Below are 13,965 nucleotides of genomic sequence, written 5' to 3' on the forward strand. Positions count from 1 at the left end.
TGTGAAATGGTCACAACAGGATCCCACCCTTATTTCCCCTATTGCAGTTGACCATGGAATACATTCACACTCCGAGGTGGAAAAGTGGATTGAAAGCACAAGAAGGCAGGCAGATGATTTCCTTACTCAGTTTGTCCAAGCATATGATAAGACAACAACGCTTGTATTCAGAATCCAGTATTTGGAGGGAGTTTGGGAAGAATTCTGGCCTATCCAAGAGAAGACTATTCCACGCCTCCTGGCATTGAAGAAGGTTCCTAATCCCATTTTGGTCAGCGAGAACATTGTGCACAGTGGAGACATATATAATTTCCATGGCTGGTATTGTGCACTAGCTTTGAAGAAATCAGCTTATGAGAATGCCCAATCGAGTTGTATGGAGATGGAAGGATTAATTCAAGACATTCAGATGAAAATCCTTGCCTCGATTGAGGAATTATTGGGTGTTGATGTTAGTGACGCTAGTGGTTTACACTTAGCCGAATTAAGAGACAAGATAAAATTTATGTATTTTTGCCAGTTGGACCCTTTGCAGAAGAGTCAGATAGATGACTTGGTCTCTTTGTTGATTCATGTTCATAATTCGCAGAAGCTCATACCTGAATGGGAGAACACTTAGAATGCTTGCTCGGATTCATTGGATGTGATTGATTTACAGCAAGATACCTTGCCTAGCGTTTCCATGGAGGAGTTAGATTCAATTTTGGCTAGATTCTTGGAGTATGCTAGGAGAGAGAGAAATGCAGGGAGGAATCTTCTAGAAGATTCTCTATATGATGACTAGGTATCTTTCTATTGGGCCATATGTTGGTGGCACCATTTTTGATGTAACCCTAATTAGGGCAATTCTAGGGTTTTGTCGGCATGATCTCGGCCGTTGATCTTAGATCAATTTGGGCCATCCATTTTTGTAAGAGACTCTATATATGCCCCTTTGTCTCTCATTTGTAAGAGAGTTTTTGTAGAATTGTTGGTATATGCTACAGCTATTTGAATCCTAATCATTGTTCAATTGTTGGTGATTTTGCTCTTCAAGTGTTGTATTTGCATTCATGGTTCTCAATTCCTCCAAGTTAGATTAGAATTTAGATTAGAATTTATTTTCATGTATGTTAGATTGAATGGAAGATTTGTTGAGTATATTTGTGTGGAATCCTTAATCCATACCACTAGCCTCTTTCCGCTGGTAAGTGCGCCTTGTGTGGTCAACTGGAGTTTGAGTAAGCATAACTTCAACTATTACGCGTCCATTGACAAGCATCAACTTGGATGGTGTCTTCGTTTGATGGTAATAGTTTGAAAATCATTAAGTATACCTTAGATGATTGCACTAAGCTTGTGTCAATACCTAATTGTGAGACCTTGCCTAGTTTGATTCCACTAAATCCATTCACCATTTCCTACATTCCTAGGATTAGAATAGATTTCCTGAACCCTATTCTTTTTCCCCCTTTTTTAGTAAGAAGTAAATCCAGAGCCTTATTGATAAATCTTAAGTTGTCAGCACACCTATTCCACATCATTCATGATAATCCAAACATTTGCATAAGTCCCCAAAGTGAAACACAGCAATTCACATCAACCACTGAACTTACCCACTCGTCAAGACTTGACATGTAGAAACCTTGGAATCACATTAGTTGATCTCATCCTTAGCATCTGAGGTGATTTTGTTCAAGAGAGGGTAAATTACTTTGGTAATTTATTCTGTATTGTTACGTGCATAAAAAACACATCAACAGGTGCTTAAATGAATTTAGGAACCCATTTGTTTTTTCGATGGATGCTTTGGTTATAATTAACACCAACTGTTGAATGATTAATTCTAAACTTTAAATTTCGTTCAGATTTATACCCTTTTTTCATTTTCAAACACTAACGTTAGCAAAACGTGCTCCTCATTGCCTTCACTTTTTATAATTCCATTTTCACATGATAAAGCTTGAAACTACTTTGGTAACTTTCAACCTCTGTCATCCACCACTTTGTAGTAGAAAAGAAATCAATGCAAACAAGAACCTTCCTAAAAGTAGAAAGTTGTGATTTTCATGCTCATCTCCTCAAATCTAGGATGAAAAAAAAGAGCAAAAAAGAAAAAAAAATGTTTTTCTAAGAATTTTAAAAACTTGATCTCTAGACTTAACAAAAACTATGTACCTTAAATATTGGATATTTTTGCAGTGATGACTTAATTCTAATTGAAAACGATCCTCATACATGATTATTTCTAAATGTGTTGAAAAAGATGTCTTAGCCTCGATCCTTCCTACCTATTCTCGATATCTACCATCATAATCTTTACTTAAACATCATAGAATTGTTTGATACTATGATCCATATGGTTGTACATATTTTTCTGCACAAAATTCTTCAACCCCAATAAAAACTCCAAAATTTTCCAACTCCAAACCCTATCAAGCCTTATATAGATTTATAGGTTTTTTGACCTTAAGAACTCAACCTCGAGGTTTGTTTTGCACTAGGGTGTACCATATAAACCACTTGATCAAAACTCTCAAAAAAGGAAAGGAAATTGCATATCTAGATGTCTCATACCATGTAAAAGTAGTTGTTCAACTTCAACACCATAATATCCTAAGGATCATTTGCAACCAAAATAACCTTCCACTTAACAAATAAGCAACGGAAGTGCTATTAAGCCAGAGAATTCAATGATTGCAAAATAGAAGCAATACAATATACTGTCATAAAAAGATTGTCATAAAAACAAGGATGAAACCCTTTGACATATTAAGACCATGAGAAGTGTCTTAATCCAATGATATGAAACCCAAAAATTTAATGACCTGAGCAAGCTTAAGAATGTTAACTATGTGTATAGAACCTAATATGAAACTATTGAGATAATATAACATGCTCACACCAACATACCCCACTTTCCCATGAACAAATGTTTAAATATTTCTACTTTCCTTTGAGATTTTACAAAGGGATAAAGACTGATATCTGCATTACAGCAGCTGGTCTGAGATGTCACTTAAGAATATTCTGCAAGGTGGCAATAACAAAATTTTCTAAAATGAATCTAAAACCCTTTTGTAAAAATAACTCCTACAAAATGCAACACAGATTCTAATGTCAACAATAGTGAATAAGTTTTTAAAAATTAGGTTCAAAATAAATGCATATTGTATGTAGAAACATTACCTCAAAATCTACTGGGGTACTCGTCCGCATTAATTCATCAGATCTATCATTCTATAATAGAAGATCAGATCAGTGAAAACAATATTAGTAAATGTTCCACATTAATAAATAATATAAGATAAATACAAATACATCCTATTTCCATAAAGATCTGAAACACATACAAATATAATTTGCCTTTCAAAGATCTCTGAATTATTCCATAAACTAGAATCCTCTTATAATATCACATGAAAAAATAAAAGAAACAACACAATGTGGAATTTGATGCAAAGAATTTTAGTATACAGTAATTGTTATTCCTAAATACTAAATGGTTGCACATGTATCATTCTTAGAGGCACATGCATCTTGAGAAACAAATCCCATTGACTGAAGTGGCATATGAGAAGTGTGTATGACGAAATTCTAAAAGAAACTATCATGGGACAATGTAATACCAATCAGTTGTTCTCCTTTTTTCAAATATGGAGGAAAATTCAAGGCAAAGAATGTAGAGATGAAAATTAATATAATTTATATTGTTCACAATACCCAAAATCACTACGCTTGAATTTTAAGTGATTACAAAATAAAGTCACCAACGGTCACCTTATCCTCTCTTGATCAAGATTAGTCCGTATGCTAGGATTACTTAAAGTTGAAATGGCTAATTTCCAAGGTTCGTTCAGTGCGTTGATGTGACTCAGTTGTTTGATAGGTTTGCCGATAACCCAAGGGGCCTTACGTATGTTGAAAAAAACTTATGCAAGCTCAAAGATTTCTGTACCGAAGATTTGCAGTGTAAGCTCTAGTTTTTGAATCTTTTGGATTTTCAAATTATGCAAAAAGTAAATAGGAATAGGATAGAGAAAAACTAGACTAAAAGTAATCTAATCCTATGAACAAGGAGGCGGGGTAACTTGCACAAAATCCAACCAGGCTTCGCTTTGCCAGCAACGCACAACTACACCAAGGCGGTGCAATCTTCAGAGGGTGTGTTAAATATTTTCAAATCATCAAGAGAAACCATCAAATCGAACAATCTCTTCTGATAATCGAAGTTAAACATACACATATAACGGAGGCTTAGGCTAACTTTGCACGGTATGCAACAATCAGCTGCACACCAAAAGTATGAGCACGAATTTTGCAACAAGCGATCCAATCAAATCCAATTCGTCTAACAGCATGAAAGCAAATCTAATCTATGAAGAGAATGAGACCATGCAAGCTCCAAAACAACACAAGAACACACCAACAATTGAACGATGTATTAAGTGTTTTCTTCAAAAACTCTTAGCAACAATCTCTAACGATAGTCTCTCCTCCTTACAAATGAGGGGGTCACCCCCTTATATAGGCCTCAAGCCATGATTACATGCAAAACCCTAATTAGGGTTTGCCCTAAAGATTCCCCACTCAAGGTGCAACAAGGTGGGAATGGGCAATTAATAACCCATTATGCCCATGCACAATTAATTTACAAGAGCCTAAAATAGCACCCACTAGCACATTAAATGTGCCCCATGAAGTTGATTATGCCCAGAATATAACCGACACCATCATAAATGCCCACCATTTTCCAAGTGACGGCAACATGCACGAAGAATCTATCATAAAACCATAATGAGAAGGCGACATGCAAAAAAAGATTCTTTATCTGATGGTGGCATGCATTGACTGGACCCACGCCTAGTCAACATTCCTTCAGCAATAAGTACGCAACTACTATTCAGCCAAAAGGCTTTCGTCCAAAAATGGACGACCATTATCTCGTTCATTTATGGCGTATGCAATGAATCTGTCGACGACAGCTTCTAGTTCTCCGATGGAGACACTTGGCACCTTTTCAATGTCAAACTCCATCAAGGCAATTTCTTCCTCAATCCTAGAAAAGAAGCTTTCCCACTCTGCCATGACTTCCTGCGTCTTCTTCACTACACCAGAGAATGAAGAAACATTTGCAAAATGTTCCTTGGGGAATGAAACTACGAAGAAGAAATCGTGCAACTGAGATTTCAGGCAGTTCACCGTTATTCCTCCGTCATTGAGTTTCCTTGCAAATAAAGCTTCTATTGCACCAAGGATGTCCTCCTGTACCCCTCTGATAGACTCCTTCGAGGTGACAGAGTCAATGCTGAATTTGTCAAGGGTATGAACAAATCGTGCAACTGAGATTTCAGGGAGTTCACTATTATTCCGCCGTCATTGAGTTTCCTTGCAAACAATGCTTCTATTGCACCAAGGATGTCCTCCTGTGTAATGTCCCCACCTTTTTAGCATCTCATTGGAGTTCTTAGCCTTTACATTCTCCAAAGGCTAAGTGGAGAAATAAGGAGAAATTGATTAAATTAATTTCTTATTAAGTCATTAAATAAAATAAAATTAAAAAAGGTGACTTTATATTTAATTAATTTAATTAAATGTGACTTAAGTGATTTATTTAAATATTTTAATGTTATTATAAAGTTATAAAGTAACTTTATAATAATAAAGTCACTTTAATATTATAATGTGTGAATATGTCTTTAATCCCACATTGGCCAAGAAAGTGTTCGAGCTCTCATAAGAAAGAATAAGAAGGGACTTAAGAGCTCATTTTATATCATCCATCCAGAGAATTGATATTTGTTTGTTATGAACTTGGGAGAAGAAGCCAAGGGTTTCTGATTCAGTCAGCCATTGGAGAGCGACAATTCTTCAGTGTTGCAACCATTTGAGGTGGTGAAATATCCACTAAATTTGGCATTTCAGGAGAGCTTCATTCTGGAGTTCTATTTGGGCTTTAAAAAGAAGGGAAGACATCTAGGGTATGCAGATTTTCGAATATATATGAATTGCAGACCTACAGTTTCATTTGGCAGCCATTAAAAATCAGAATTGAAGCAATCATTTCAAAATACAATTGCTGCTACAGTACCCGCGCTACAGTAAACGCTACAGTACCGCCGTACGGACTGCTACAGTGCCGCGTGAACAGTACCGCGTGAATAGTGCCGCCGTACGGATTGCTACAGTGCCGCGTGAACAGTAATTTTTCAAAAAAATTAAAATTTGCAGTTGGCAGATTTTTTTCAACTACTGGGACAGCAAAAATCAGGTTTTTATCTTACATTGTAATGAATTTGTTTTCCAGGCATATTGGCCATAAAACAGAACAAACATTCCCTTGATAGTTTCGTAAATTAATTCCAGCAGTAATATTATTGTTCCAATATTATTTTAAGCATAGGAGTTTATTCCAGTATTGTTTCATTGCTCATTATTACCAAAAAAAAAAAACACAAAAAAAATCTATAAACATTCAAAAACCAAAACGAATTCAAATCTATTGCATTCAAAAGAAACAGTCAGCAGAGGAGAGCCAAGTTGGGTTCTTACATCCTGTACGCCTCTGATAGACTCCTTCAAGGTGACAGAGTCAATGCTAAATTTGTCAAGGGTGTTCTTTCCGGAACAGATGGTGTAGAACCATCGGGGAAAGTCATAAGCTTCATTTTCTTGGATCACTTTCCCATCCACCAGAGTTTGCCTTGGAGTCTTCGTCAGAGCCCTAAGTCGCGAATTGGTTAAGTCTTGGTAAACGTCTACATCCTCCCATAGTACTCCTATTGTCTGTAATCTGTTTAGGAGGGCCATGAACCTCGAATGAAGCTAAGCTAGATCCTCAATGAATTTTCCTGCCTCAGCATATACATCCTCTACCCATTCCGGGGAATTTTGCGCTATTGCTCTAATAAGTTCTGCATCATCAACCGTTCCCTTGGGAAGGGAGGGAGGAGTGAATGAAGGTCCTGCCTCCTTGAGGGGTCTTTTGAAACTCTTGACGTACTCGCATAGGACTCTATTTTCTTCCCTTGGCCGCTTACATTTTGCCTTTGATTTCAGCAACTTCTCCTTTATGGCTAAGGAGGAATCTTCAAAGTCTCCCACTGCTTTACCTGTGGAAGCATGGCCGAGATCAACTTGTCTAATGACGTAATCCTCCTGCCTAATCTCACTCCTATCTTTATCCACTGCAGGTTCAGCAATGTGCAAGGTCCGGCATCCAGACACTTCCCTGACCACCTTGGAAATCTTCCGAGGAGCCTTTCTTTCCGCTCGTCGATCCATCCTCTTCAATAATTCTTCTAACTCCTAAGCAGGATTGGTTCCTCCTTCTACTTCATTCCCCAACCTGCCTATCAACCAGTCTGGGGCGGGGATGGAATGGCTATGATCTGCTACATGTTCCTGTTATCAATAAAGCCTACACCCTCTGCTAAAGCTGTGAACTCCAGCTGCCTATTGAAACATGGGAACACTTCGAGGTTGTGGGTAACCTGATGACTGAAGTGGACCTCCAGAGTAAGCTGGTTCTTTTCAAATTCTTCACCTAAACTAACAATTTCTTCAAGGAAAAGAGTGAGGAGAACATATGAAACTAAAATCTAAACCTAAGGTGATGCACCAGATGATATGTTGAAATTCAAATAAGCAAAAGATACACAGTATACCATTGATAATGAAGCTCTTTTACACTAACCAGCAACCCATAATCTCTGCATCAATACTTCATAAGAAGGCTAGATAATCACAGTCCTAAGAGGAAAAACTCCTCCTTTTACAACCTAAGACTGATAATTACTGAAAAACACAGCTTATGACCTGCAAGAGTATATGTATTTCTGTATAAGGCATCAACAGAAAGTACAATTTTAAGGGGGGCAAAACCAGACCACAAAGAACTCCCTAACACTAAAGACACACAATAACATAAAAATTGAGAAGGTACAAGCTATTATCCTTGCAAAAAGGTATCACCAAACTTTATTATTCCTGAAAATGTGTTACAAAAACATTCCCTCATGCAGAAAGATCTCAAAAATTACAATCTGCCAAAAAGATGAATGAAGAAGAACCCTTACAAAAGTGAAGTCCTGTGGTATATATGCCTTCTAAAAAGCAGATAATGAATACAATAATCCACCTCATCTTGGGCGAGTAGAAACGAAAAACCCCTTTTAAACGACCTGAAACATGTCTGAAAGGGAGAAACATGGGCCAAAAGTCAAGCCAACCCATGCTACAACCATAAAAGCTCATAAAAGCACCATAAGTGACCCCAAAATATCTCCTGACAGGCCTGCAAGCCTTCTTTAATGCAAAAAATATCCCTTTGACCTGCTCAAGATAATATCTCATAAAATGATATAAAATTTATCATGTAATTAAATATTTGCTTTGCTTTATGTTTGCATTTTAAAATTAAAATACTACAAATGTAATGAGAAAAAAATAATTTTAATAAAGTGACTTAATTTATCACTCTAACAAATGTTATTTTTACTGCATTTAATAGTATTTTTAGATTTTAAAATGTGAAATTAAAATAAAACAAATGTTTGATTTAATGATAAATTTTACATTACTTTAATTAATGCTTATCTTATTCAAATATTTAAAATTTACTTAGACTCCTCATAAAAAGAAAATTTATTTAGTGACTTATAAATGTCATTTAATAAATTTTAATTTTATGAAAAAATAAAATATTGACATTTATAAGTCACTAAATAAATTTTCTAAGGGATAATATTGGTCATTTTAATGACCCCCCAAGGCACTTCCACGAGCTTATTGTTTGCCCTCTCGGGTGAATAACTTAAGACATAAAGAACATAACGCAGAATAATGCTGTAACTAGCAGACAAAGTATATCGGATTTTCTATTCATCCATAAATGTATGTTACAAGTTACATTTCGAAGTATAAAAGGGTGCCGAGGGGGTGCGAGCACCAACCATCGCACAGCAACTTCCACCCCTCGGTTGCCAACTAACCAAAACAATTACACATAATTAACTAATGTTATTCCCGTGTACAATAATGCCGCCAACATCATCCCCCCAAAAAAGAAAAGTCGTCTCCAGGCGACTTACAAAAATGGAGATAATGCAACCTATACAATATATCTAAAAGACTAGGGAGGGGGCTGAGAAAGAGTCCCTGAAGCAGAAGTGTGAGATGTCGGTGTCTGGGTCGCCAAGCGGGCACAAAGCTCATACACCTGCTGAGTACGTGCAGCCACATCCCGTTCCGCCACCACTACCTTCTCTAAAACTGTCTTCACCATGTGTGCGGCTTCCAGCAACTCCTCTTTTGTATCCACTGCCTCCGTCGCGCAGACCAACCGAGTCCGCTTGGCTGCAAAACGAGTCTCTACCTCGACCTTCGCTGCCCGGGTCTCAATCGTCTCTGTGCAGGCCATCTCTAGCTGTGCCAACAACTGCGCCCTCTCGGCCTGCCATGAGGCCTGCAGACTGGCCACCTCTCTCTCCAACGCTACTCGGGCAGCCTCCCTGACTGCAGACTCCTGCTGTGTACGCCTCAATGTATAATAGGCATCCCGGTAGACCTGCTCGATCTCGCGGACAACTGTCGTCACCCAACTCCCCACAACGGGCTAACGCAGCCTCCAAGCCTAGAGCATCTCCTCTGTCTCCGCAGTCGGCCACCCCTGAGACTCAAAGCAGGTAGCAAAGACTGTCGGGCAGCCCACTCGCATAAACTATAACACCTGCTCTAGCTCCACCACCACCTACTGCAATGCTTGCGTCTAGGCGGCGACCACCACCTGCCTACCCTGTCAGCGAGATAGGTCTCCACATCCTCCCCCGTCTGTGCCGAAGGCTGTGAAGTCCCTGGTGGAACGGTCACTGCTGTATCCTGCTGTGAAGGTACTGCCTTCGCCACCGAAGGTGCACCATCTCCTGGTGCCTGCCCAGCAGAGGCGACCTCCCCCGCCTTGTTCCCCACTGTGAGTCCATGTGCCTCCCCTGACGAGTCATCCAAGTCGACTACTTCCGCTCTAGTCTCTCAACACGGTGAGAATACAACAACTCCCTCCGGCTGTGCCAGTGTCATCTAAAACCACTGTGTGACCCAGCTCTGCATAGCCTCGAGGTCAGCACGCATCTCCGTGACCAGGGGATGGTTCACTGTCGTCGGCTCCTCCAACAACGAAGAAGAAACAGTCACCACAGCGTCACTACCCACGACGTCCAACCGCACGTGAGGCTCGATATCCTCCACCTCCGTTGGCCCCTGCTCCTCAACGACCACTACCCGATGCGGTGACTCCTCCGTCTCTGACTCTGCCATGTCCTCGGTAAGTGCCGCTGTGGTTGGGCCCGACGGTGCTCCCTGGTGCTGGTGCTGGAGGGGATCAAGTGTAATAGGCGTACGACTCTGCCTGAAGGCCAGAATACAGGTGCCGCCTACTCCAGATGCTGGCACAGTCGTGCCCATCGGTAACAGAGGTGGGGCAAACCGGACTCGTACAGGCTCCTCTGTTGCTTGACTGCTATCGTCCTCCTCATCTTCCGCCTCCGAATCCTCCGTGCTGCTGGAATCCCTCTCGCTGTCAGGCTCCCCTAAGGCCCAGGCCCTATCCACCGCCCGTTTCCGCTTCCCGGAAGAGTGCCCAATGTCCAAGTGCCTCCAATACATTATTGGAGGCTCTTCTGCTGTCAACGGTCCTTGCGGCCGTACCTCCAACTCGTCCTCCGACACTACTTCCCGCGTGGCCTCCAGGAATAACCCTATAGCGTAATGAGGCATATAGAATGTGCGATGCTGGAGCGTCAAAAACTCATACATACGCTCTGCCAGTAACGTGGCCCAGTCATATACGATGCCATTCATCAGCATAATCTGAGGGAGGGCAATGTCCAACGCCCTACCCGACCCTGTCAATCTGCTCTTGATGATATCCATAACGCATCTCCAGTGGCCCTCCGCAACAAAAGTCTTACGGATTCCGCAGCTCTTCGTGGCTCTAGCCACATCGTCCAACTCCGCTGTCGTCAAATTCCGAGAGACTAATTTAATCCACCGCTCCTCCTCCTCCTGTGTCATCTTTTTGGCCTTCAAGTCTATTTTCTTGCCCTGACTACCCAGAATGCCGAATACCCTCATGAAATCCCCTGCTTTGAAGGATATAGTAATATCCCTCCGGAGGTATTCGAACGTGCTGGTGCATGTATGCCTGTCGAAGGTGTCCACCATGAAGCGTAGGGCACCCTCGTACTCCCGGATAGGGAACACTGGCATCCGAATAGCCCACTCTACTTGTGCCTTCCGGAGATATTGCTTTACCAAGTCATTATCGGGGGTGTCCTGCCACCATTTTCGGCATTCCAATCCATTCAGGCCTTCAAAAGTAACATTCTGTGGCGTCACTGTGTTTTTCGCACTTGTGGCAGCCTGTGGTGCTTTCTGTTTTTGTTTTTGCCGGGCACTGGCATCCATGGTGCCGCCTGCAACACGTACTCCTGAAGCTAAAATCCTAATATTGCTACCCCTATCCCTCTGGCTGCTACTAGAAGAAGCGTGCAGCTGTTTCTTCCAACTCCTTTCCCTGCTGAATCCATCGATCTCCCTGTAACTGATTTGTTTTAGAAAAAAATATACCCTTCATAACAGCCCTCTTTTTTTGGCTGCCGCCGTGCAGCTGCTTCTTTTTCTCCCGTGCGTGGCCTGTGTGGTGTCTTTTGGCGTGGCTGCATGGGATTGTGCGGGCGTGGTCTCTTTTTCCCTTTTTCGGCTGCTGCGCATTGGTCTGCGTAACCCTTGCTATGCGTGTTGATCGGGCCGTGCGGTGCGTGGTCGGGCCTTGCGGTGCGTCTTCCTCCTTTATCCCTTGCTGTGCGGCGGTGTTCAGTGTTGTGCGGTGCTCAGGCTGTGCGGTGTGCGGCTTCTTCCCTGTTGCGCGGGGTGTTTTGTTCTTCGTCGGCGGTGTTTTAATCTTTCGCGGGCTGCTCGGTGACTACTTCGGTGGCCCCACCGTCGGTGTGATCACCGCACGGTGGTTCCACAGCACGATGGTTCCACCGTCAGTGGTTTCACCGCACGATGGTTCCACCGCACAATGGTTACATTCCGAAGTATAAAAGGGTGCCGAGGGGGTGCGAGCACCAACCGTCGCACAGCAACTTCCACCCCTCGATTGCCAACTAACCAAAACAATTACACAGAATTAACTAATGTTATTCCCGTGTACAATAATGCTGCCAACACTTATTAGAGAGGAGAAAGAAAAAATAAACAAAGGCAAAAGACAATGCCAATGTAATTCATCGATGCATATAGGGTAATGAAACCCTAAAACTTTTCATTCCTCCTCCATTCAAGACTTTCACATCTTCCTCTTGCTGCCGCCATGCCTGAGCTTTCACAGGGGTTTGGAAGAATCTGCAATTTGTTGATTCTGGGCCTCTTTCGGCAGTTGAAAATTATCATTTTCTGTGCTTCCTTGCTGTTTGGCATGATTTGTTTGCGAGTTGGGCGTGATCTGTTGCGAGCTCCATGGATATTGGTGGTACCGCCATTGAGTTTTTTACAGGGGTTTACATTGAGGCTGCCTTCGTGTCTTGAAACCGCTGCTATTTGCCGCCATAGGTGAGCAAAAAACAACTCGATTTTGAACATTTCCCTTGGAAAATTACTGTAAAATATCTCTACTGTTTGAAATGCCTAAAAAATCCACATGGCTGCCTATAAATTTTTTGGTTTCTTTGCACTCTTGAGGCTGCACATTGGGAGCTTATGGTTTTCTGCAGTGATAAATTTGTGCTCATTACTGTTATCTAATATCTTTGTGAAAGATTGTCTTCTCTGTCATATCTCATTCTATGCGTTTGACTGTCTTTTAACCGCAATATTGAGGATGATGCCCTTTGAACCGTGATTCTTTTAGTTCACTATCATTTATTTTCTATGCCTTGAAAGTGACTACTATTGAAGGTCAATTTGGAGATGCCACTGTGACTGTATCTTGGTTGAAGAGCACTTGTAGGACTGCATTTATAGGCTTTGTTTGCTCTTCACGCATCCTATCACAGAGATATTTCTTTCAAAGCAGGAACAAACCTATAGCAACCTGAGTTGTTTACATAGCAATTCGATTTTTTAGGCATTTCAAAGAAAAAAGAGAACTGAAAATGGTGGAAAAAGTTGTAAACCCTCCCTTCGCTTTTCTAAATTTGTACCATGCCTGAAACTGTTTACAAAAACGTTCATTTTATGAAAACTGGGCGTTAAAAGATGTATTTTCTGAAAACTGTAGCTGCAATTTTTTCTTTGATTTGTTGTTGGACGCCATGCTGCTATTTTATGAAACTATTCTGCACACCTCCGCCATTAAAGGTTGCTTCAAGGGCATATATCTTGAATTTGACATTTCAATTCTATCAAAAAGAAACCCCTTTCTAAAAGCTCTTTCCGAAAATGGTTTAACTGTTATGGCTGAAATGTATTCTGATTTTTTGCATGCCATAATTCTAAGGTTATTCTGGAAAATTTGTTTGGAGTTAAAAGTTGAAAACCTTGCACTTTGTAAGATATAAATATGGTCTAGCTGCTCACTTTCCAAGAAGTTCAAAAGTGCACCGTATACCATCTGCTTATGCTTCCAGTTCCACCTAGCATGATACCCCTGAACTTATGTAATAAGAATGAAGTCTCTGCTCTTGATATCCTTGGGGTTGCAACTATGTTTTCCATATTTATAGTGAATGCTATAACTGCTGTCATTTTACTGAGTCTCCTTAAATGTCTCGCTTCTATCTTTGGGCTCATATATAAAGCCTTACCATGACTGTACTTGAAAGCATGTATGACTGTATTTATTGACTGCTACCTTTTGACAAAGATCTTATTTGATGTTATGGCTTTGACCTCTAGAAATGTAACCTTCTGGAACACTATAATGGCATCTCTCTGATATTGGCACATTAAATGATAAGCTTTACTTCTTAACTACTGCTATCATGA

The 13,965-nt window shown here is 40.7% G+C and overlaps 1 protein-coding gene across 5 annotated transcripts in view; it reads right to left on the bottom strand.

Annotated features, from left to right (window-relative positions):
- LOC131059747 (structural maintenance of chromosomes flexible hinge domain-containing protein GMI1) overlaps window positions 1-13,965 on the bottom strand; it is a 411,868-nt gene that overhangs the window by 269,044 nt on the left and 128,859 nt on the right. For all 5 annotated transcript variants that reach the window (XR_009110235.2, XR_009110236.2, XM_057992783.2 and 2 more), the window contains one exon: window positions 3,169-3,219. Coding sequence is in view for 3 of the 5 variants with exons in the window: in XM_057992783.2 (XP_057848766.2) it covers window positions 3,169-3,219 (51 nt within the window). In the remaining 2 variants the exon portion in view is untranslated. The remainder of the gene's footprint in view (window positions 1-3,168; window positions 3,220-13,965) is intronic.

The sequence above is a fragment of the Cryptomeria japonica genome, chromosome 3 (assembly GCF_030272615.1).
Source record: "Cryptomeria japonica chromosome 3, Sugi_1.0, whole genome shotgun sequence".
NCBI lineage: Eukaryota > Viridiplantae > Streptophyta > Pinopsida > Cupressales > Cupressaceae > Cryptomeria > Cryptomeria japonica.